The sequence below is a fragment of the Crocodylus siamensis genome, chromosome 1 (assembly GCF_052110815.1).
Source record: "Crocodylus siamensis isolate JL-2025a chromosome 1, ASM5211081v1, whole genome shotgun sequence".
NCBI lineage: Eukaryota > Metazoa > Chordata > Crocodylia > Crocodylidae > Crocodylus > Crocodylus siamensis.
Window position 1 is genome coordinate 31,926,591 of NC_143395.1, and position 25,933 is coordinate 31,952,523.

General features: G+C 45.2%; 1 protein-coding gene across 4 annotated transcripts in view; it reads left to right on the forward strand.

Moving 5' to 3' along the window:
* The window catches only part of EIPR1 (EARP complex and GARP complex interacting protein 1), a 192,254-nt gene that overhangs the window by 139,410 nt on the left and 26,911 nt on the right, over positions 1-25,933 (forward strand). For all 4 annotated transcript variants that reach the window (XM_090032739.1, XM_090032769.1, XM_090032759.1 and 1 more), the window contains exons 6-8: positions 8,014-8,150; positions 20,035-20,202; positions 21,590-21,757. In XM_090032739.1, the coding sequence (XP_089888865.1) occupies positions 8,014-8,150; positions 20,035-20,202; positions 21,590-21,757 (473 nt within the window). The remainder of the gene's footprint in view (positions 1-8,013; positions 8,151-20,034; positions 20,203-21,589; positions 21,758-25,933) is intronic.

Sequence of the window (25,933 nt, forward strand, 5' to 3'; positions counted from 1 at the left end):
TTTCTCTGATTTAAAAAAAAAAAAAATCCCCAATTTTCAGTTTTAAAAAAGTAACCCAAGATCCACATTTTCCCATGATAAAAATGAAACACCACTAATATATAAGCGGTGTTTCATTTTTATCATGGGAAAATGTGGATTTTGGGTTACTTTGATTTCACCCGAAAATTGGTGATTTTTTAATCAGAGAAAACCAAGATCCCTGCTCATGTGCCTTAGAGCATGTCTGCAAGGGTCTGTTTGCTTGACTATTTAACACCTGTGCTAGATCCTAATTTCCAGTGACTATTCCTCTTAAGACATTTAGACATTAGGCTTTGACCCTCCCCCGGGTATGAAAAAATTCATTGTTTAGGGAGTGTCACCTGAAAGTCATTACTATATCAAGTAGTCTTGGCCCTGTTATAACGTATAAGGAATTTACTTTATGTTAAATGACACAATGCATATAAAAATAAGGATGATACAGATGAAAGCAGCTTAACCCCACGTATCTGTAAAAACTACATGTCATATAAATAAAAAGAAAGTGAGAAAACATATGGCATCCACTGAATACCTCAAAATATTGCAGGGTTCATGACAGGAGCTTTGTTTGATGATGTGTGACAATATGGCATCATTATTCCTTTTTCTGAATCTCATGGATTTCTTCCTCTCACCTGTTTGTTGTCTTTGAAGGAGCAAGAGTTGCACTATGTAAGGCCTTAGTCTACTCCGTATTTAGTCACTACTGGAAATGTAGGGCATTTAGCTCAGCTGTTAATACCTTCTGTCTTCTGTTCCTTCTCCAATAGCAATTCTTTCTTCTTCAGAAATGGAGAAGGAATAAATGAAGACAGGAAGGACAGCTATCTTCCTCTTTATGCCTTCAAGCCCAGGGGAAAACGAGGCTATTTTTTAAAATTATATTTGCCTTTCCTAGCAACATACTTGTTTTGCATAAGCTTTTTTTCATGGGTGCATAGGACGTTTCTTCTGTTCCAAGATTTGACAGAGGGTCAGAGAAGGGGGAGAGAGATTAATTCTTTCAGCTAGTTGCTGCTCATAAAAAACTTGCTTTTTGACTCTGTGTGTGTGTGCACATGTATGCATATCTGTGAACATGTACACATGGTAATGGAATAGGAGGTCTACAAGTGGGCTTGTGAGCCTTGAAAGGTGAACAAATATTTGTTTCAAATAACTTCTTAAACTGCAAGGAGAGCTGCCATAGGTCTAGAGTCTGACTGTGAACCATAGAAATGTGTTCTCCCATTTGGGAAAAGATACATTTTACCCATAGGCGTTATTTAAGGATTATGTGGGAAAGACTGGGATAACGTGACAAATCCTGCATGTGCACAGTTCTTTTATCATATTACAAATAGAAATTAAGCGTGGTTCATAGAGATGGCCTACTCCCATCATCTTGTTAAACATCTGAAGGGGTTCTTTGGTAACAAAAAAACCCCTATGTAACACTTACAAAAGTTGAAATAAGGCCTCTGTTTTAAAATGTATGCTGAACTGAGAAAAATCTTCCCTAGAGCTGAAAAAGACCAAAACTCATTTGTTTATTGGACACAGGATACTCAGAAGCTTTCCTATTCCATCCAGGGACTATTAATGAAAAGATGATAAAGAAATGTGTGTGTAGCGGAGCACTAGGGTGCTCGCTACTAGCAATAGTAATAAGGACAGCTGCCAATCAACCGGGCAGCACAGGTGAGGGTTGCCAGGGCAACTAATGTTGGTCAGCTGGCTAGAAGAGGGCAAGGCCAGGCCTTTATAAACAGCCCAGACCGGAGCCTAATGGGGGGCTGTTCCCTTTTGGAAGCTGCAGGAGCAGGAGCTCTGCGGCAGAGTGGAGCAGACAGAGCAGATTGTTGCAGCCTGACCACCCAAGCAGCTATGGCACGATATGGGGTAGAGAGAGCACCCTCACTGGAAGGCCTTTACAAGAGAGCCAGGTGGGCCTAGGTTCTATGCTTTAGCCAGGAGGCTTATTGTTACGTTACAGCCGGCTGGCTGATGGTTTAGTTATCCTTAGACCGGAGGACTGGGTGAGGCTGTAGGGGTGTGAGGAGGCCTCACAGGAGCTCCGCAATAATCCGGGGGTTCCTAATGCCCAGTAAGGGCACAGTGGCTAGTGCCGGAGTCGGCATGGTGAGTGAGCGCTGGAGAGGCGTGGTGTGTGGGGTTTCGGACCCCAGCCCGTGATGGCGGTATTTTGCCTAGTGGGGCAAACGACCCAGGAAAGGGTCAAAGGGCCAGGCCCGGCTGCAGGTCACCTGAGCCTCAAGCGCCGGAGGTGCGCGAGCTAGGCCCGAGAAGGCGGGTCTGGGGGCCAGGCGGGGATAGGGCTGCCTGAGCCCAACTTTGAGAAGCCCGAGTAAGGGCGAGAAGCGCAGGAAGCGCGAGCAGCGAGGCATAGGCCCCAGAGAGGGCGAGGGTAGTGCGAGCAGCACGGCACAGGCCCCGGAGAGGGCAAGGGAAGTGCGAGCAGCGCAGCACAGGCCCCGGAGAGGGCCGATCAGAACAAGAGGCTCTGGAGTGAGCAATTAGTCCCCGACCGGCACGAAGCCCTGGAGAAGGGTGGGTGCGTGGTATACATCCCGGAGAGGGGCAGGTGCGCGTCATAAACCCAGAGAGGGGCTGACGTCCAGATAGGGGCCAGATCGATAAGAGCTCGACAGAGCCGTACAGAAGCCCTGGTGGGGTGAGTAGGCCCGGGAGAGGGCGAGAGGGGAATAGAAGCCCAGGAGGGGTGAATATATGACAAGAGAACGTCCAGTACAGCTGCGAGGGAGTTTTGGAGGCACGCGTTAGCCTTTAAGGCGGGGCGCACCGAGGCACCCCATACGGAGCAGGGGTAGTTCAACTTACACTGTGTATTAGAAGATAAAGGCAGCCTCCCTAATTGAACCAATTACCATCAAAGATGTGGCGGGTGAGGATAAGAGGGTGCTGGATCACCTAAGTTGACACGGCAGGGGCCGCCCCAGTGCCCCACTCCGTGACAATGTGCTTTGGTTCACATTTATCCTTCTATTTTCCCTTTATTTATCTAACCTTATTTGCTTAAGGCTGGTTACTGTAACAGGGGGCCTTCTCGGGGCCGATTTTCCTGTGGCCCTCCCACCTGTTTCTGGGCTAGCCGCCCACCTTCTCACCCACCACACCTTGTTGTTAATTAATTAATTGATGTTAATTAAGCGGGAGGCTGCCCATTTCTTGCCCCAATGCCAGGGGGCGCTGTCTGCAGCTCCATTCCTCCCCTACACTGCAGCCCAAGCCTCGGAGATGATACTGGCATTGTCTTGCCTAGGCCTCATTATAATTCAGCCCCTTGTCCTCGCCAGGCTCTCCACAACCCTGTCTCTGCACCTGTCAAGTATTGCAGTCACTTGCAGACCTGTAGGACACCGCCTGCCACTTGACTAGGGTGTTCTTGATTCTAATTGGTGATCTACACTCCCACGTTTCGCCTGTCACGACTTGATATTAAAGGAGTTGGTTCATTACCTGTACGTGTAGTCCAATTAGTAGTCTCACTGTTGTCCTGCAGGGTCCTACGTTCCTGAGGGCTCTGGCACCCCTACGCCCTCACCCATTCTACTGGGTTCTGACCAGCCAGTTTGTCCTGCCACATCTCCTCAGTTCCAATCAAAACAAACAACAAAAGACCAGGAAAAAACCAAAAAAACAAAGAAGGCTTTCCTGGCCTGTGTTGTTGTTCCTGCTGTTTGCAGCCAAGCTCCAAACCAAAATTGACCTTCATGTGGTCAGTCCCTCTTTGGTGGCTCTCCTCCTCTCTCAGAGTCTCTTGTGGAGGTCGCCGCGATTCCTTTTAGCATCTTAAGTCCATCTATGACACCCTCTTACTGGCTTGTGTCACTTTTACATGCATTACGGTACCACAAAAGTCTATGGTGCCCCTCTATTAGGGGTATTACAGAACCATTCTCTCTGCCAGGCTCCGCCAGCTCCCAGCACGTAAATAAACAGTTCTGGAACCCACAGGGTCAGTAGTCTTGGCTCTAAGTCCCCGTTGTGGGCCTTACTCTCTGCAAGAGTCTCCTACCAGCACTCCACATCGCTTTCAGAGTTCCCTGCATTGTGTTTCAGCTCGCTTCTCCTCCCCCTCCTCCTCCTTTCGGTTCTGTGCTTCTCCTCTTTTCCTGTCCTGGGCTCTTCTTTATACTGGCATGGGAGTTCTCTGCCCCTCCCCTCCTGAAACACCTGGGTAAGGGAGATTTCTGCCAGGCTCCTTGGGGCTGTGGACTTGAGGTCGCTGAGCCTTTGTTTAGCCTGTGTACTTTGGAGCACAGTGGCTCCTTCTCTCTCTCACAGCGCCCCTCAGTGTTGGGCTCCTCATGTTGTAGTGGGCCCCCAATGAGGCCTCCTCCTTCCCCAAATAGTCTCATCCAAACCCCCGATGTTATCAGACAGCACACAAACCGCCAACCACCATGAGTCCCTAGCCTGTAATGTAATGCAAAACTCACGTCATGCTCTGCCCCTTTAGAAGAATAAAACTCCCTTATGGGCTCTTGGTGTCCCCTTTGTTCTAAGGGTAGCATATCTGCCAGCTACCACATCTCTGGGCCCTTCCTTCCCCTTTGGCTGCTGGTAGGGAACCAACTTCCTGGTGCCAGCCCTATGGTTTATATGGGCCTAGGGCCCTGCCTCTGGCCAGCTGACCAATTGCAGGTGCTGCCAATTCCCTCATTAACCGGTTGTCATGGCAACCTGCACCTGTGTTCATATCTGGCTCTGTGCTCTTTCCCCGGGCAATCTCTGCTCTAGGAGGACCAGGCACCTTAGTGCCCTGAGACAGTTACCAAATACATTTAGTGGCTTTTTTAATGGTCTGCTCAGGTTTTGTGTTCATGTATGAATGAGACTAAACCCCAAACATGACATGTATAAACAACTATTTCTAGTGATAGAAATTTTCCACTGCTAGAAATGATTCTGGGAGCAGGAGTAGTAGTGATGTTCAGTCTAAAACTGCCCTTTTTTCTCTGCTCCTTGCACCTTTCCAAGACTGGCATGTTAGTAAGTCACTTGCCAAAGATTATCATTCCCATGGAATAGAAGAACTTCAGCTTTTATGTGAGGCAAGAAAGTGGATCTTTTAATGGATCAACTGAATAGATGGGAGAGAAGTTAGACAATCTTTTGGGCACAAGGGGTGCCTATATACATGCAGCAAGGCTGCTCTGACACACTGTAATTATGCGATTAAGAGAGTCTGCTGGAGTGTGGTAATTACTGTGCTCCAGCAGACTAACATCACTTGCATCAGCATTCCTGTGCTGGAAAATAGTGGCAAGGTGCTTTAACTAAAAGCTCATTTGACCAACTTTAGTTGAAGCACCCCTGCTGCCATTTTTCAGCCCAGGGACACTGATACTGTGACACTGGGCTTTTTAATTAAACTGGCTCCCAGAGCCCCCTCCATTCCCAGAGCACGTGTATAAGTGCCCTAGGTGTCTTTCCTCCTGTCAACATCACTCCATACCTCCTTCAGCTTGTTAAAACATAGGAAATAGTAATTAGGATATAAGTTCTGCCATCCACAAATGACTAAAGACTTATATGAAATAGATGCATCCCTTAACCTGGATCCAGAGAGACCATGGTTATGCAAATCATGGTAATAGACAAAGTATCTACGGCCAGGTTTACTGGACAAGTGATTTGTATTGCTGAGTGGGGTCATCAGTTTTAAGTCATTGTGCTGATTACAAAAAGTGTAAGCTTGTAGCAGTAAACTTTTGATTCATTAGATATCCTTGAGAAAAAAATTCAATGAATTAGTAAAAAGCTTTCCTTTTACTGAATTTGCTGGGAAACCATCCTCTAATGACCTTTATATGCTAAGTAGGATTTCCATTCTGGATGCTATAAAGGTATCCATTCTGAATGTTATTCCACTCTGAATACTATAAAAGTGTGAACTTTTTTTTATGGAGGATGACACATATTGAAATCTGAGGATTTTCTAAGGTTTGTCTAAAAGGTTGATTTTTAAGCTACTATTGTGCTGAATAAACTTTAATTCCCCAGTAAGTTCTGGAACAATATTGTTGAGTTAACCACATAGTTGAACAGCTCAACTATGGTTGTTTAGACTTCTCTACATTACCTTGTTTCAGAATATGACAACTTGGCCTCAAGGAAATGCCTTTTCATACTTAATTCTGCCTTAAATCTGCTTAAATCTGCCTTAAAAATGCTTAGATCTGAATAATGGGATTCAGTGATTTTTTTCTAAGAATGTTATTGAGATAGCGTGTTGGTAGGTCCACTTGAAGTAATAAGGTAGGTAGATATTTTTCTATCCAGAATATCTGAATGGCTTTTCAGACATAAAATAATAATCTCTGATACTTCAGCATGTCCCATGAAAGAGGGGAACTTAAAAATATATGTGCATAATGGTATGTATGCTGTGATTGAAATAAAAATATAATAAGATAAAGTTGAGTGATAGAAATTTGGACTGAAAATTTGGCAAAAAAATTGTAAACCCTGAAAGCTTATAGCATATGTAATATAAAATTCTAGAGAATGCATTGTGGGGCAATGAGCTAAATGACCAAATAAGTCTCTTCCATCTTTAATTTCCTTACTTAATCTCATGGAAATTGGTTTAGACTTCTGTGTCATCTTTCTCCCATTACTTTCTCCCACTTCTTGGTTTTTACACTGTCCCTATTTCTGTAATTTTTAAATATTTATAACAAAGGTTGGAATGACTCATTAAGTTTACCAATAGTATTGCACTGTGGGTTTAATCAAAATTGACATACCTATGACCATTCAATTTCTTTAAATTACAGCAGCAACAACAAGAAAATATGGAAGAAAGATAACACAAAAGATTAAGTGCAAGCCTAATCTGATAATCATGTGCACCTCCTGTATTTAGAAAATGTTTATGCTGTAATTCAGCCAGAAGCGTTTCTTCATTAGGGCACTTAAGGTTAATAGTTTAGAAACCAGGTACAGTTTTCCAGTGTCTGAAATGCTGATATTAGCTGAGGTGCAAATGTTTTTAAACTCATTTACAAGTATGTTTCATGTTTAAAAATGTCAGAAGCATATACACGGGTATAAATTCTTAGGCTTCTAGGGCTTTCACGTTGAAACATTTTATCATCTTTTGTATAAACAAGAGTCATAGGCCAGTGGTACTCAACTTCTGTCTCATGGGGCCTTGTCACCTGCTCCCCAGAGTATCCCATAGGTCTAGAAATTTGATGGTAGGGGAGCAGTGAGTGTTCCAAAGCCTTGGCACATTACCACTGCACCCCTGCTGCCAAACTTCCAGACCCCTAGCAGGGTCCTTCAGCCCAGAAGATGTGACCCCATGTGCCAGATCACGTTAGCATGTGTGGTTGCTCCAGAAATGGATCCTGGCATGCAGTCAGGGCAGTGTATTGGGCCAGATTCAACATCTGGGTCTAGAGCTGTACATCAGATTGCACCTTTGTAGACTAGCCCTATGCCATCACCTGGCCCACAAGGCCAAAATGTTTATCACCAGTGACATTGGCTAATGCGCCAAGATTTTTAGAAGGTCTGCCATCTTTATTTCTTACCCACTGGTGCTTTGGGTCATTCTTGGAGACAAAGAAAACAAGCCTACACTGAGTAATGTATATAGTGTAAATTTTACCCTGTTTCATGAAACTGAATGGATGTGTAAATTTGCCCTTTTTGCCATATTCAGTCCGAGTACTTCCATATTACCTTTGTGAAGTTGTAACAAGTTATCTGAAGAATTTAATTTTCTTCATATTGTGTAGGCTGCAAAACAAGCTTGGAATATTTTAAGGTGTGTGATGGTGTAGAGTGGTATATGTGCTTTTCTTTGTCTCTTTCTTTTCCTTTCCTAGAACCTGTGTCCTACGTGCTGGTGTCTACAGCAATAGGTCAGCATGCAATTTTTTTCTATGTTGGGATTAGTTCTATTTTAGCACTACATGTAAATACCATGTTTTTTTCCCAAATATACAGCTCTCTAATTCTGCTGCATTGGAAGGGAAAGGGCAGTTAAAATTTACTTCTGGACGATGGAGCCCACATCACAATTGCACACAAGTTGCAACAGCCAATGACACTACCATTCGAGGATGGGATACACGAAGCATGAGGTAATGAAAAAATGCTCCTTTGGTCTTAAAGAGGTATTTTTTTCTTAATGTTTGATATTAAAAATTGAAAATAATATAGTTACATAGTTAATGAATGGGTTTAGACTGCATAATATAATAATGCAATAATAACATAATATAATAAGCAATAATATAACAACAATATAATATAAAATGTAACTTTAATAAAAAAGCTTTCTCTTTTTTTCTGAGCACCAAATCTGACTTGCATATTGAGTTATTGAGGAACTATGCAGTGACTGCAATTTGTTGGTTCAGTACACAGTCTAGGCATTATTTAAGCTGAACTGCTCTGTAATTAAAATTGAAAATCAGTATTTAAATCAAACAGCCTGAACTAATGGTTGCTTCCTTACTGCATTATTTAAAGGTGATTTAAATCTTTAGATATAAGCTAAAGTTTTACTTTTATGATTTTAACAATGATAGTATCTAAGATTCTAACATGCTAGTTTTACATAATCCTGGATTTATTTAAAAAAAAAAAAAAGTATGACCAAAGACAAATAAAACCTTTCAAATATACCAAATAAGGGACTTCTTTCCTGCTAGATTGTGATTTTGATAAGCGAAGGAGTGATGTTGTGCACATTTGTTGCTATGCCTACAGAAAACCATGCAAGCTTTTTTAAGATACAGTTTATCCCCTTAGCACACAGTAATTTATCACTACACTGAGAAGACGGATGTCTTGCAATAACTTCTGTTGCCTTTAAGGGAGATGACTTTAAATCTAGTTCTTAACTCCTACAAGCTCTGGAGTGAGCAATAAATCCACATGTTTTCCAGTCATGTAGTTTTCTGTCAAAAAGGCTTATTTAATTTCATAAATGAAAGCTAAAAATACATGTATAATTACTGAAAACCATTTCTTCTTGTACTTGGAACATCTGGTTTGCCACACCAATTTTTTCATTCTGTAAGAGGACATGTAACAATCTAACTTCATATTTCCATTAAATGCTGTCTTTAATAAAGTATGCAGGAGGCATGCTAAAGGACAAAATAAAAGAGTTTTTAAGTTCTTCTCTTGTATTGTGTGATGCTTCCATTTTAGCATGTTTTGTACACACTTTGAATGGAAAGCCTATGGCACAGATCTTATTTGATCTCTAAGACATTTGAGTTGTTGTCATCACGAGACCCAAAACTGTGCATTTCTTCTCAGGAGTGTGACCAGTTTCCCAGGCTGGTGCACCCAAGAAGCCAATCTTATTTCACCACATTAAGCTTCAGCTAAAATATTGTATGCACTCCTGGGCTTTATATTTAAGACAGGATGTAGAGAAACTGGAGAGAATCCAGAGGTGAACAACGAAAGTTATAAAGTGGTTGGAATATAAACTATACAGGGAAAAGTGGGGGGAATTAGATACGTTTAGTCTGTACAAAAGGAAATTTAAGAGAAGATATGATATTTGAAAGGATGCCATAAGAAGAGGGAAAAATATCATGCTCCTTTGCCACTGAATGGCAGGGCACAAAGCAGTGGTTAAATCTCAGGGAAGAAAATCCCATAACCACAGTACAATGGAACGAGCTGACTGGAATCGTCACTGAAGTTTTTCAAGAAGCTAGAGCAGGGGTGGCAGTTATTTGGGTGGTGGGCCACTTAATGAGTTTTGGTGTGCTCTTGAGAGCTTCTCTTGCACTTGCTCTCTCGCTCTTTGTCCCCACTCACTCCCACCCTCCATCCCCACCCCACCTAGACGTGCAACACATCCCAATCCCCACCCTGCCCAGAACCTGCTGGCCATGCCTGCAGCTTATGCCAACTCCTGCCTGTTATGCACCAGCATCAGTGGTGAATACGGGTAACAGGTTCCAGATGGGAATTGGGGCATCTGCCCGGGTCCACAGCTGATGCTGATGCATCAGTGCTGGGTGGAAGCTATTCTGCCTGCCCCCTTCCACCCTGCCCCCATGCAGCAGACAGCCCTACCCTCCCAGCACTGTGTAGTAGCTGGAGCCACCAGCCGTCTGTGGGCTGGGTCCCGTGAATTTTGTGGTTGCCCACCCACAGGCCAAATACAAGCAGTTGGCAGACCAGATTTGGCCTGTGGACCGTGTTTTATCCGCTCTTGAGCTAGAGAGACATCGGTTTGGACAGTGGTTTTCAGCCTTTTAAAATTCAAGGCAGTACTTGTTAACTTTTTGGAATGCAGTGGCTAATTCTAAATGCTAATTTATTTCATACAGTGCTTAACTTCTTGCACCCTGTGGCACCCTTAAAAGGGTTTCATGGGGTGGCAGGGCAGACAGCAGGAGGCAGGGCTTCCCCTGAGAGCTGAGCTGAAGGTGGTATATAGTGGTTGCAGTGGCAGGGCAGATTGGAGAGCTTGGGGGAGGTTTATTAGATCCCTGAAGGAGGCAGCTGTCCCTGCAGAAGACAATATCCACTGGTACAGACTGGTGCCAGGCAAGGGTGGCAGGAGCAGAATCCATCTGTGCCCTACTCTCCTCAGTTTGTCCACTCCCTGCCACCAGTCTGTACCTAAGAAGGTACCCAGCACAGCCCCTATTGCTGCTACTGTTTCTCTGGGGACTTGAATGCCAAACCATTCCCTGGGACCCTTCCCATCAGCTCTGGGAGCATGCAAGGAGCTAGAGAAAGGGCCTGACTGAAAAAGCTCTGCCCCCTGTTCTTACCATGGGAACAGCTGGCACGGGGGCTATGGGGTGGGCAGGAGCTGTGCTTTTCAGCTTAGCTTATTCTATGATTCCTTCAGTGCTACCACAGCTGGTGGGAGAGGGCCATGTGGGGTGCTGCCAGAAAGTTGGGGCAGGTACGAGGTGTGTCCCATATGTGCAGAAGCCACTGTTATCTCTCATAGAGACTGGGTGCCATGGCATCCTACAGAGGATCTTCCCGCACCTCAGTTGAGAATCGCTCATCTGGAATAATTTAGAAATAGCACATTCTGCATCTTCATAGTGAGTTAGACTGGGTGATTCTTGATTTAGCTTCAAACAGTTTTATTCTGTCATGTGTTATCTCCCATTTTGGCAAAGGGAAGCTCTATACACAAGTCCAGAAAGTGATCCTGTTCTGTTTGGCACATTGGGAAAATGGGAGAGCTACCTCAGGCACCCCATCATATCAGGATCTAGCTCCCTCAGAAGGGAGACATCCTTTTGGGATCTAGCTCAGTCCAAGGAGAGAGGTCTGCTTAGATCAGTGTACCTAACTGAAAAGCAGTAGCATTCACTTCAGTGGGCTAGGGAGCAGAGTGGGGTGGAGAAGAAGATCCATTCACTTTTTGCTCAATAGCTTAGTGGTTATGGCACTTGTCCAGGAAGTTAAAGAGCTGTGTCTTAGGTCCCGCTCAACCAGAGAGGGTTGATCCCACATATCTCACTTCCAGGGAGAGTGTCTGAGCTAGCAGGATATTGGCCAGACAGCCTGAGGGCACTCCTCATCCTTCCTGTTGGAGAAGAACCACTTACTGGAATGCAGTACAAGTTGTGAGATCATAAGGAGATCACGTCAGAGGGAGTCTGACTTTACCGTAAAAAGGTGGACATTTCCTGGGGCAAAGAAGCTATAGCATCTGTTCTCAGTGGTGTTTATGGATCTTACTAAATCATTATTTGGCCCAAAATGCTTAAGCCTCACTAGGAGCATAGGCCAGAACACAAGGCTCTCCATCTATCCCTTGCAAGAGGGTACCTACCTCCCTGAGCCAGAGGGGCAACCTCCTGTCTGATTTAGTGGTGCTTAGAACCCAGGTCTCCTACTTCCTTGGGAAATACCCTATTCACAAGGCTATTTACCAAATAGGAGGAGACATCCTCTTCTACAGCATGCATGATCTCAATATCAGTCAGATGGTTAGCATAACTTTTCTCAAAATAATTGGGAATTTGTGTGGGTTTTTTGTAGCTCTCCAATGGAATGGGTTTGAAATGGAGCTTAGAGAGAGGTAAACATCTAGAGGACCATTCTGTATCACTCCTGAGCATGCAAAATTGGCCAAGTTCAGTCACTTATTGTCTTTCCATTGGAGACCTGAATGGAGATGCATAATGAATCTTGACATCTTAGAGTTTTTGTGGCTGTTGATGGGGGTGGAATAAGTTTCAATTTAGTGACTTGGGAGCCTAAAAGCTGAATAAGTCTCACTTACATGTCTTGAAAGTAGACTTGACTTATGTTTCTAAGAAGGAAGGTATGTAAGTATGATGCTTTATTTGCACATAGCGGGCACATCCCCACAAGCATGCACGTGTGGTTTCTGGTGCTGCAAGCCAGTTTTGATCCTGGAGTCAAAAACAGTGGTGTGGCACATGTAGCTACAGCATGTGCTGCCAGATATGGAATCTGGTTGGCCAGGCTCCCAGTGGCTGGCTTGATGCTATTGCTACCCCAGCTAAGGCTGTTGGAACCAGCTCAGGTGCTGGCCCCAGCTTCCCCTACCACGCATGCGAAAATTTGCCACATACCAGGGTGCATGTGCATGGGCATCCTCCAGGAACAAATAGCAGTGGCACAAATATATGCCACTGCTATTTATCCCACGGGGAAATGTGCATTTCTGCATGTGCATGCTCATGAGGACGTGCCCAGTGATTTCAAGTTCATGTAACCAAGGTTAGATCCAGTGGACGGTGGGGGGTTAGTATTTAATTCCTCTTCAATTCCTCCTGCACTCCTGCTGTCAGTGGGAGCCAAGGACCTGCTGGAGCTGAGCTACTCTGTTCCTCTTCCTGAGTTGGGTGGGCAGTTAGCAGCCCTTGTCAAATTAGCCCAGTCCTCCCAGAGCTGGGAGGATCCTCCCTGCCCTGTTCCTGAGCTGAGCAGAGAGCCAGCAAACACCTGTCACTTCCTGCCGTCTCAGAAGCCAAGGGCCCAATCCTGACTGCACCCTCTTTTCCAAAATCCTAGATCCATTGTTGGCAATTAATCTACTGGAAAATGTTTCTAAGCAGGGCATTTAATGAGTTACCTTAACACATGCCAAACGGGTATTTAAGGTATTAACAAATAATGGTTGCAGGGAAATGCAACAGAATGGTTCACAAATCAACTCACCACCACCCAGATTAGTTTGAAGCGTGTTGGGCTTTAGCCAATGAATTGTTTGTGCTTGAGCTAAAACTACTATAATATATCTAAAAAGATGTGTGTCTGACTGATAAAGTGAATGAGCAGAGCTGGCTGTACGACCTATTCATGTTTTACCTGTCTGTGAAAATGATACACACTGACTGCTTGTGGTACAGTTTGTGTCTAGTATTGTTGAATCAATTGCTCAAATCAACAGCTCTTAGATTTCCACAAGGTGCATCAGACGCATCTTTCCTGCTGAGCATAGGGGACTGAACTGCATGCCAGGTTTCATGTCCATTTAAGATATCAAATTGTGCAGGGGACTTCAGAGATATATGGAGCTTTTGGACTTGGGAGCAGAGCTGCATAACTAGTTTGGTGAAAGCAGGCAGGTTTTCGACAGTCATCTTGCTCATATTAGGTCACTTACAGGAAGTGCTTGCTAAATAGTTAGTACAGAGGTAGAAGTTAAAGCTATGGAAGTAGATCAACTCAACAGTAATTAAGGAGAAAAGAATTAGGAGGAGGGACCCAAGAACTGAATCTTGAGACACCAATAGAGGAAGAAGTGGTAGAAGAAATAAAGAAGTGGCTAGACTAGAAGCATTAGAGTACAGGTATACAGCCTTAAAGTGAATAGAAGATATTACTGAAAGTGGCAGAAAAATCAAAATAGGGGGGGAAAAAAAAGGCCCTTAGAGCTAAGCCACAAAGAGATTCTTAGGAGCCTTAATAAGACCAGTTTATAAAGCTGAGAAGGTAGAAACAGGAAGACAGAAGAAGGAAGAAGTTGGAGCCAAACTTTAAAACGTGCAGTTCAGGAAAAGTGTTTTAAGTTTAAGGATTCCTGACATATGCTCAGTAGAATCAAATGGGAGAGGGAATGAGAAGTCATATTTGGAAAGAAAAAGGATCGGGGAATCAGTCATAGACTAGAAGTCAATAGAAAGAGAGAAACATCAGAAAGAGATAGAGAGGATTGGGGGTAAAAATGGTGATGCATAAAGAGAACGAGACTGAGATTTTGTATGAAATCCTAACAAACTTGAAAAAAACTGCTAAGTTGCTGAGCAGAATGGAATAAAGGAAGATAGGAGAGCTTAGAATGGAAAGAATTTTGAGATTTCAAAAATACTCCTGTTCTGCCTCTGGATGAAATAGAAAGCTTCTCCCATTTTTCAAGAAAATGCTGACACACACCAAGACCCCAAAGTAAGCAACAGACCAGTAATTAAGGTACTTACCTGTAGGATGAATTGGAAGGTAGGACACATGCCTGCCTTGCTGCCCCCCTTTTCTCCGCTTCCCTGGTTGTCATGTCATCAGCTTAGCTAGACCAGAGCCACATGGGGTAGGGGCAAGGGCAAATTCATGCTGCCCACTGCAGGTTCAGGACTCCCTGTCCTGCTGCTCTTCCTCTGGGATCCCCATGCCAGCCGCATGTCCCTGTCTGCCTGGCAGCAATGGGAAGCACAACTGCACGCTGTCTCTGCTCCAGCTGCTGCCAGAAGGGCAGGGGGTGTGTTGCTATGGCATCGTGGGGCTCCTGGGGGAAGGGCAGTAGGGCGAGGAACCCCAGGGCTACAGAAGGCAGCCTGCATCCTTGCTCCCACCTTGTGCACAAATCTCAGGGGGCACATGCCCCCACCCCAGGGGGAACATGCACCAGTGGGGGGCTGCTGTTCCCCACACCCCTTGGATGAATGACCCATGGCTCTGTCCCACTCCCTACCTCAGCCCTGGGACCCCATGCACTGCCCTGCCCTGGCTAAGCATCACCCTCAGCCCCTACCCCACTCCTCTTACTGTTGAGGCCTTGATCTGCCCCTCCCATTCCCCCTTCCTCCCCATAGACTTACCTGCAGGGTACTGCTCTCCAGGCTGCCGGGCTCTTTCCTGGCCAGGTACATGTGTGGGTGTGCAGGTGCACGTGGCGGCCCCTGTGTCCCACTCCCAGCAGCCCCAAGCAGCCCCTTGTAGGCTGGAACACTGCTAGTCTGCACAGGGAAACCTGGATCCCTGCACAGTGCAGTGAAGCTGGGATAAATGCTGTCCTGGAGTTGTGTAGCCCAGGACTGGGACTTGAAGATCCCATTCCGGGACTGTCCTGCCCAATTAGGGATAGGGTGGTTGCCCTACTGACCTGGTATGTGTGAGATTTGGATTTAAATCCTTGATTTGCCAGATTCAGAGAAGAGACTTGAACCTGAGTAATCTATATCCCTGGTGAGCGCCTAATCAATCAATCAAGTGCCATCATTGCCAAAAGGGTTAGCAACACAACGCACAAATGTTCTCCACTCGGTTCTGTCTGTTGTCAGCCTTGCCTACTCCCTATATATAATCTAGTCCATTATTCCATGTCTTTATACCACCTCTTCCTTAGTCATTCTCTCTTTCTCTTCCCTGGCATGTAACTGTCTATTATATCCTTTTCTAGTCTATCCCCTTTTGTTCCTAGAATGTTTCCATGGTACTTCAGTTTCTCCTTTTTCACCATTTGCATCAGTTCAGGCTTGGTTATTCTGAGGAGTCTCCAGGCCATGGCACAAATTACTTTAAAGACATCATAAAGGCACTTAAAATGAGAACAGCCATTAGTTAATGGATGTTAAACTGCCACAAGTACCCTCTAAACATTTTAAAGATAAGCCACTCAAGAGGAGGTTTATTTTGGAAACATTTTACCCATGGTATTTTAAGACATTGTTTGAATGGTCAGGTAAAATACTTTCGTTCGTCCATGTACAGCTCCCAGCTGCTCTACCCCTTTCTACTCTACTGGTTCCTGCCTCCACTCCCTCCACCCTTCCACTCCCTGCTGACAGCAACTTCTCTGAGCCTAACTGCAGACCCATCGTGGAGCCAGGAAGCCTGTTTTTTCCAGCTACATGGTTTGGATGTGGGAAGCTCAATTTCAACCTCAGCAGAGAGCCCCAAGGAGCCTGCTTCTTCTGGGCTCTGTGGTCTGGCCAGTGCCCCAAGTGCAGAGCAGCCACATCTGATTCAACCCTAGCATAGAGGGAGAAGCAGCTTCCCCCAGGCTGTGCTTGGGCTGAAATAGATGCAGCTGCTGAGCACTGAGAATGGCTTAACAGCTGTGGGACCTTGGCTCTGGGCATGATTTTTCTGGTCCCAGGGTCTCGCCACCTGGGCCAGAACAGCTTCCCCACTTACTCCTAACTCAACTCCTCCCTCAAACCCAATCCCAGTTCACAAACGCTTATAAGGTTTTAGTCCTTTATTTTTCTGTTCATCTTTCCCCCCCTCCCTTTCTGTTTATTTCCCCACTCCACCCCCTCCCTGCATCACTTCAAACAGTTTTTCAAGATTTATCCCCTCCCACCCTTTGCTCTGGCTGGAGTCCTGCTGGATGCAGAGAGAAAGAAGACCCCATGTTAGTTTCTCTGCCTCCAAACTACATGTCACTTGCCCCTCTCCCCTCCTACCACAAGGGAGGGATAGAGTCCTGGCTCCTGTTCACTCCCCTGCTTACAAACCACCTAGGCTAGGGACAGAAATTACATATAAACTAGTTTAAGTGATCAGAAACTGGTTTAGACCCATAACAGAATGTAAGTGCACGTAAACCAGTTTCAAAATAGCCAAAACTGTTTTAAGATGAAACTAGTTGAATGTAGTATTGGACTGAACTGATTTGGGTCAAACCAGTTTATGGAACATCTATCCCAGACTCCTTCCTGATTTAAGTTAAATTAGAGTGCCCCAGCATCCCAGCATGCTTTTGAGTCCTGGGTGAAGCTGGGCTATCCACTGCAGAGAGCAGGGCTAGTCCTGCCCCCTCTGCTTCCTAGCCGGGAAACAGCAGCATCTGCCTGGCTTTCCCCTGCCCCACCCTCTGCTGCTTGCTGTTCAAGCAGGGATACCTCCCTCTCCCATAGCAGGGACTCCAGCTGCATGGATCCCAACCCCCATGGTAGCTAATGCTGAGAGGGGTCGGTGTGTGTGTCTTCAATTTCACTGGAACCAAGGCAGACAGGACAGTGTCTGCTTAGGGCTTTTTAGGAACTAATCAGCAGGTCAGCTGGTAATGTGCCTTAGCTATTTAAGAAGAGCTTAAACTAATGAGGCAGGCTTTGTTTTCTTGATGGGCTGATGACCTGCCTGCTGGCTTGCTTGCTTGCTTCAAAGGCTGCAGTCTGTCAGTGTTCGAGAGGGGGCAGAGAGAGGTAGGAGAAATTACCTGTTTTGCAATGCCTGGGACCTGTGAGTGCCATCAGATTACTGCAGGTAGTATGAAGAAGCAGGGAGAGGGAGACTGAATAGTACAGTAATGTCAACAGATGCACACACACCCCTTTGCCTCAGAGTGCTAGCTGGGTGCCGGGGTCTGACAACACTCCCATGCCTTAACTAGTGAGCCCAGGAAAACCTGGTGAGGGCTGCTTCTCCCTCCCCCTCAGCTAGAGACTGTGCAGGCCAGGGTGGGGGTTTAAACCCCTCCCTAATCATAACATCCTGCCAGGGCCTGGCCATGCTCCCCCTCAGCTCAGCAGTGTGGAATGGAAGGGAGGGCTGCTCTAGCACCCCCCGGCTTCTAGTCTGAGCCACTGCAGGCATGTGCCTGCATTTCTTCAGTCCAGAGGAAATGTCTGTGCAGTTGCAACCTGATTCAGTTTAGTCAGATTAGACTAACCTGCAAAGATTGAATCAATTCAAGCTCAGGCCTTTTGAATGTTTGTCCCTAGCCATAGTGGCAAGTCAGTTGTCCTTGTCTGAGACAACATGAAACCTTCACATGTTTTAAAAACACCATAATTTTATGACAATGCAACATTCTACATATTTCTGAAATTATACAAGTAACCTGTGCCAAAGCCCTCAGTCTCTTGTTGGAGCTGTTATAATGCAGTATAAATAATTATTTACTTACTGCTCACCCATAGACTTCATAGATTTCATAGACATTTGGGCTCAAAGGGACTCTGAAGGATCATTGAGTCCAGCCCCCCCACCCCAGGGGCAAGAAGTCAGCAGGGATCATAGGCTCCCAGCAAGATAAGCATCCAAATGCGTTTTGAAGGTGTTCAAAGTGGGTGCTTGAACTATCTCAGGTGGCAGTCTGTTCCAAACCTTGCAGGCTAAGACAGTGAAGAAGTTCTTTCTTATGTCCAGCCTGAACCAGTCACAGTGGAGTTTGTGACCATTCAATCTTGTCATCCCTTGGGGGACTCTGGTGAACAGTCATTCCCCCAGATCCTGATGGGCACCCCGATAAGCTTATAGGTGGCCACCAGATCACCCCCAAGCCTGCGCTTTTCCAGGCTGAATAGCCCCATTGCTCTCAGCCTCTCATCATAAGGTCTGTTTTCCTGACCTCTGATCAAGCACATGGCTCTCTCTACACCCTCTCAAGCTTCTCCACATCCTATCCTTTTTGAATTACGGAGCCCAAAACCGGACGCAGCACTCTGGCTACGGCCTCAACAAGGCCGAGTACAATGGGAGAATGATGTCCTGGGATCTGTCTGAGAAGCATCTATGGATGCAAGCCAGCGTTTTGCTCAGTTTACTAGCCACAGCATCACACTGAAGGCTCATGTTCATCTTGTGGTCAACCATGACCCCCAAGTCCCTTTCATCTGTAGTGTTAACCAGCATAGCACTACAGAGCCTATAAGCATGGTGCAGGTTTTTCTTCCCAAGGTGGAGAACCTTGCATTTTTCAGTGTTGAACACCATCAGGTTCTCATTTGCCCATTTCATGAGTCTGTCCAGATCTGCCTAGATCACCGTCCTGTCCTCAGGTGCGGATGCTTTACCCCAGAGTTTGGTGTCATCAGCGAACTTGGCCAGTCCGCTTCTGACACCAATGTCCACATCATTGATGAAGATGTTAAACAGTATAGGCCCTAAGACAGAGCCTTGTGGGACCGCACTGGTCACAGTGCACTCATTCACTTTTAGACTCTATGTTAAAACCAGAGAAGCCAAAAGTTGGTTTTGGCAAATTTGGCATTTTCTAATGAAAAAATTTTTCATCAAATAAATTCCTGGCCAAGTCTGACAGAGGGGTTTATGAGCACATGATCTAGAGAAAAGATTTTGTTTGATGTCAGTCAAAAATGGGCAAGGGAACCGGTAGAGCTACATGGCAGAGCTGAGGAAGGGGGTTAAGTAACCTGGGAATATAGGAAATGAGGTTTCTGTAGACACTTGCTAGATCAGAGTGATGTGGCATGCATGCTTCAAATAAGGAATGAGAGAGTCTGGTACCGCACACATTCAGAAGTCATTCAGATGGCTGTGTACAAGCAGTGCTGAATAGTTGAAAGCACCATTTTTTAAACGAACTATAAATGCCAAAGCTCAGGAAAATGCATTAACAATAAGGAAACAGGAGGTTAAAGAAACAAAACAAAAAGCTACCTCCCTTGCACTGCAAATTAGGTAAAATTTCCATGCAGGAAAAAGTAATATCCTACACAGGTGATTAACATAACTACTTTGGAGTGAAGGGATCTTAATCAGAAAATAGCATGGTTTATTAGTAAAAATTGCTGCACATAGGAAATTGGTTGATAGAGAGTTGGTCTAGAAATATCTCGGTTCTAATGCCTGCTTTTAGCCCCAGATGATGCTAATACAAACAAGTGAAGAGCAAAGCTTTGGAACAAGTTAGGGAAACTATATGTCACTACTGTTACCAGCTTTGGTTTCGCCACTATGCAATGGAAACTCTAAGTCTATTGGTACTAAAGGGATTAAATAGGTTACTAGGGAAACAGATTTTTGTCAGCAGAGTGCAGTTAGCTTTTATAGTCCACTTAATTTTTAATATGTGTTTTGCAGACAGATATATTGCATAGAAAATGCACATGGACAGCTGGTACGGGACCTAGATTTTAATCCCAATAAACAGTACTACCTGGCTAGTTGTGGCGATGACTGCAAGGTGAAATTCTGGGACACTAGGAACATCAATGAGCCAGTGAAGACACTAGAGGAGCATTCCCACTGGTAGGGTGAATTATCTGCATGATATTTTGTGGGTGGATGGTTTATGTAATTTATTCAGCTAATTATTTTACTGTTTAGAAACAATGCAAGCTAGCTATGTTTATGCTGTTGTGAATAATATTTTTTCTGCATGGAGGAGTGGGATTTAACATGTGGATGTTATTTGTGTGTCTTGTAAATTAAGAGTGGGGGAATGTTAATCTAGTTCCTAGCAAGATATTATTGACAATGACATCTCAAAGATGGGAGACAGTGCACTGCACAGAACTTCAGAACAGAGGAGGAGGGTTCACCTTTGCACCTTTCTAATTCTGGGTTGTATTGCAGCTCCTAGCATAAACAGCCTTCAGGTTACACATCCTCCCTGTTCTTTCCATAGCAATGTTGTATAGCAGTTACGTGTTGCTGCCCCCACCCACCATACTCCTCATCCTTTAAGCTTCTACATGCAAAAGGGTAGAGGTCATTTTTGGTCATTTTGCCTTCTGAGGGAATGTTCTTTCTTGACCTGAACCAGGACTTTCCAAGCTACTTTACTTTGATCTGGCCCAGTGCCCCTTCAGAAAGGATGGAAGCAAAGTGAAATCTGATCTATAGGTTTTTTGAAGGGATTAATCAGTCCACTTTGAAAGCACCCTTCTATAAATTGGAAAAGCCAAGCCATTCATATTTTGTGGGATACAGCTTGAAGAATCTCTTGCAAAATTAATCTGGACCCTGAAGCCAGGTTGACAATGGTGTGAATATGAGAATTAATAGAAGCAACATTTTCATTTTTTGAGAAGATTAAAACAAAAATAATAGAATACAAGAAAGATCATAAAACATTTGGCATTAACTTGATATATGGAATGTAAAAACTGGGGAGAAACCTAATCTTCCTTTTGTTTTTAGGATCTATTTTAACTTTTCACTGTGATAATGTTGAGAAGTTTTCTTTAAACTAACAGGTTATTTTTAATTCACATGTTGCTTTGGGGATTTTGTTTAATATTTAGAAATGTTATAGTATTCTTGACACACAAAAGGATAAGCAAACATTTATTCTGGAGGAATTATTTCAGAGTTGAGTCTTCCTCCCCTCCACATTTCCCTCTATTCCCCCATCCCCATACATACTTGTTGAATGTAAAAGGTATGCCCTTAGCAAATCAAAAAATTGGGAACATCATAACCTAAATAAAATAGCAAAAAATAATCTGTAGAATGGAGGGTATCTATTCTACCTATAATTAACAAATTTGATAACACTCAAGGAATTTTTTCCATATTTAGCATGAAAATCATTTCAATGTAACTTCAACTCAAAGTAATTTGAGTAATAGTTCAGCATACATATTTACTGCCTGTATACAGAAGCCTCTTGTAATATTATTTTTTATTTTAGGGTATGGAATGTCCGCTACAATCATTCTCATGATCAGTTAGTCCTTACTGGCAGCAGTGATAGCAGAGTCATATTGTCTAACATGGTATCAATTTCTTCCGAACCCTTTGGACACCTGGTAGATGATGATGAACTTAGTGACCAAGAGGACCACCATCAGGAAGAGAAGTATGAAATTCATTAGTTTTCAAAGAAGTATTTTTCATTACAAGCTCTTATTTTAATGATTATCATGCTATTCTTTAGTGACTTCAGGATCTTTGTATACACCCCTTGCAGGTATGTAGTTGTTCTTTCTGTTCAGCTCAATCTGCTGCATCACTGTCTGGTATGGGATCCACTTTTCTGAAAAACTAATTAACACAGTTGTAGTTGTATTTTTACTGGTGTAAGTGGGATGATGACACTGAGGACCTGAACCAAAGCAGGAAGTCAGGGGAAAGACTCCCATTAACTAATAGATATTGGATCAAGCGCAGAGCCCACATTTTATAATATTTATTATGTGAACTTTGGGAGTATTCTTTGCTGTATCAAGTTTCTTCCATTCTTTCTTCCATAATTTTTTGGCAAGTTTAACTCTATAGTAGACCTTCCATACACAAGCATGAAGCACATATTTTTAATTGCTAACTGATACCTTTGTTACTTGCAGTCTTAACATAACTCATGATCTCTTTTAGAAAATTATTTTTATGTATTATACGTGAGACTTATTTCACTTAGTTGTTGAAACTGTTAAACAAAAGCATCTTTCTAGCCCTTTATGGTGTTATGGTTAGCTTTTGTTCACTCCACCCTGATGTGTAATAAGCAGGGATCCTTGTTTTCTCTGATTAAAAATTGCAAATTCTCTGATTAAAAACCCAAAGTCTATGATAAAAACCAAAGGCCCCCAGAGAGTTGCTGGTGCCCCACACTCCTCCCCACAGCCTCAACAATTCTCCTGATGCCCCTCACAACAGCCCCTCAGACACAGACACCCAGGCACAGACATGCAGACACAGAGGCACACACAGACTCTGACCCCCACCCCAGCAGGTAAGTGTGTGTGGGGGGAAGGGGTGGGGCAGGGCAGGGGGGAAGGGAAGGTGCTGGGGAGGTAGATCAAGAAGTGGGGGAGCATACCCCTGTGCCCACTCCCAGGAGCAGGGCCAGGGGCTGAGGGCAGGGTTGACACTCTACTGGCCACACATGTGCCAGCTGGCCTGACAGGAGGTTTGCAAATGGAAGCCACCACTACACCTCTGCCACTGCACCCTGCTCTACCATCCCACGGCCACCCACATGGCTTTGTGGGCAAGTGTCACAGGGCGTGGCAGAGGCAGTGTGGTGGCTGGGGGGTGGAAAGGGGAGCTTGCATACAGTGGCCACTGCTGCACCACTGCTTATGCCCCACAGCCAGCTACATGGCTCTGTGGCGTTGTGCGGTGGTGGCGGCTGCTTTCTGGCTGTGGGGTGGGGGGGCTTTGTGGGTAAGCGCTGCCACTGCAGAGCCATGCCCTTCTCCCCTAGATCCTAGAGGTAAGTGGGGCTTGAGGGTCTGGGGAAGGGGGCTGGGGGCTGAGGGAGCAGGGGGTGCTGCTGGCCCCAGGTGGCACACCACATCCAGGTGCAGGGCTGGGGGGTGAGGGCAGAGGTGCCCCTCTGTGGGGGGCTTTGCAGCAAGCGATGTGGGGCATGCATGCTGCCTGGCTGGCTGCCCAGGAGAGGGGGAAGGGGATGCTCACATGCGGCCGGCTGCACAGCTCTGTGGCCTGCTCTGCACTGGGAGCGAGGGACAGTGGATGGGGGGAGGGGAGGCTCATACAAGGTGGCTGTCACTGCTGGCACAGTCCCACAGGTAAGCGGCAGCAGCCGCTGTGTACCAGCAGTGACTGCCACTGCATACTAAACCTATCCATGCCACCGCTGCTGCCGCAGAGCCATGCTCAGAGCTGTGCGGCTGGCTGTATAGTGGCAGCAGCAGTGTGGTGGCAGCCATGGCTGCCGCACTGCACAGGATGGTGGTGGGGATGGCTGTGTGCTGCCCGGCCACCACCAGACTGCCGCTGCCGCCTTGCGGCTACCCGCGCAGCTCTGGGCATGGCTCCGTGGCGGCACGGGGGGGTTTTGTATGTAGTGGCCATCTCTGTTGGCATGGCCCCACAGGTAAGCAGCAGCAGCCGCCTTGTGCGAGCCCCGCTTACCCCCACAGCCAGCATCCCTTACCACCACTGCAGAGCTGGCTAGCTGTGCAGCTTTCAAGCCCGCCGCTTGCAAGCCTTCCCCTCTCCCTCCCCCTCCCTGCACTCAACCCCCCGGCCCTGCACCTGGTTACGGTGTGCCACCTGGGGCCGGCAGCACCCCCCACTCCCTCAGCCACTTTCCCCAGCACTGCCCCACAGCCCCCGAGCCCCACTTACCTCTAGGATCCAGGGGCGAAGGGCAAGTCTGAGCCTGAGCCCAGCCTTGGCTGACTTAGAGGCTCAGGCACCACCCTTCCCTCTCTCTCTTCCGTTCCAAGCAGGGCTGGGAATTTCCTGCCCTTTCTGCTATCAGCTCTTGCAGGCTTGTTCCAGCCTGCAAGAGCTCTGCTAAAGCAGAGAATCTGCAGATTTCTCTGATAAAAAGGGAAATCTGCATTTTCTCTGATTAAAAACAGGGAATCCATGGTTTTCTCTGTTCCTCTGTGGGAAATGGAAAACGCGGATCCCTGGTAATAAGGCTAGATGTGTTACTGAATTTATTTTTTCCTACGGAAAATAGCATTGCTTAAACTTGGATATAAAAGGTACATTGCCTAGCCTATGCTTTCAAATACTGTATTTACTTGAATATAAAATGAGGTGTTTTCCCCCAATCAGTATGGGGATAAAAGCCCCATGTTTTACATTTGCATGCAAGGAAACCTCATTAAATACATGGGTGATCATTAAACTGCTACCAAAAGCAGTTAATAGAAACCAACTATAAAACTGATTAAGTGCAACCAAAGTTGAGCTTGACTATAAAACACATGGCCCATGTTAGGCAGGCATACTGATGGGAACCTACCACAAAGCTAGGTTAGTGCAGCCAGCCCATTAATGCCCATTGTACTCAGTCCCCCTCAGTGCTGACTTTCAAGTCATGGTGAACCACTGCACTGAATACATTTCGACTTGATCTTCACTCTCACAGCTGACCTGAGCCTTTCTTTCCTGTTTCCAATGATTCCTGTTTCTTCACCAGCCTTAGATGTCTGGCAAACATTATGGGGTCCCAACAGTTCACTGAGCATCTTTCTGTTGCCTTCTCTCTCAACCTGTCTTGTATGATTAGTGTGGCCCCACCCTCATGATGTGGGGTCCACTTCCATGAGGTGGAGCCGGACAAGGTTCCTCTGCACCTTGTCTGGATATACATTTTTGGAGGATCATAGGACTTGTGACAAAAACACCCAGTTCCAGTCATGACTGGTGGGCAGATTTGCACATGGATCTTTATGGGGGGTATCTGAAGTGCACACACATACTGAGCAGTGCTGAACTATATGTTCATCATGGTTTGAAACACTATTAATCCGGCTGTGGCCCAGCCCAATTATCTGGTAAATCATGAGCCTTTTGGCTTTGGACTAGTGTCATGCATAGTTTGTATAGGTAGGTACAAAGGAGTTTCCTAGAAGAGTGTTTACAGAATACCTGTGTTTAAATTTGCAGCCATTTAAAAAAAAAAAAAGGTAAAATGCATAAGTTCTGGATGAACTAAATTATTATATCCATATTTATTTCAAAGTCAGTGTTTTCAGATTTGTCCCTCACTTCCATGTGCTCAGGGTCTGAAAGTAAGGTGGGTAAAGGGGCAGGGGAAGAAGTTGTGGGGGCAGATGACCCCTGCAGACTTATTTTCCCTGCTGTAGTAGTGGATGGGGAACAAATTCTAGACAACCCTCCAATAATTATAACACATTTATACATTTTTCATATATAGAATCTAATTATTGAGGAGGGGTTATGTTTTATATTTGAGTAAATACCGTTACTTATATGGCACATTTCACAACAAGATCTCATAACACCGAGCAAAAAAGTTGAAAACCATTATCCTGATTTTCTAAAGAGGGAAACAGGAGCACATAGGAAAGAAGTGATTTGCCTTAGATCACCAGCGGCAGGCCAGTAGTGAACCGGAGAATGAGGTTTCATGAGTTCTAGCCAGGCATCTACTTGCATATAGTACAAACTATGTGTGATATTAGTCCAAAGGCTCATGATTTGCCACATAGGTCATTCAGCTGGCCCCCAACTGAGTTAACAGTGTTTCAAGCTACAGTGACCACATAGCTCAGCACTGCTCAGTATGTGTGTACACTCCAGATAC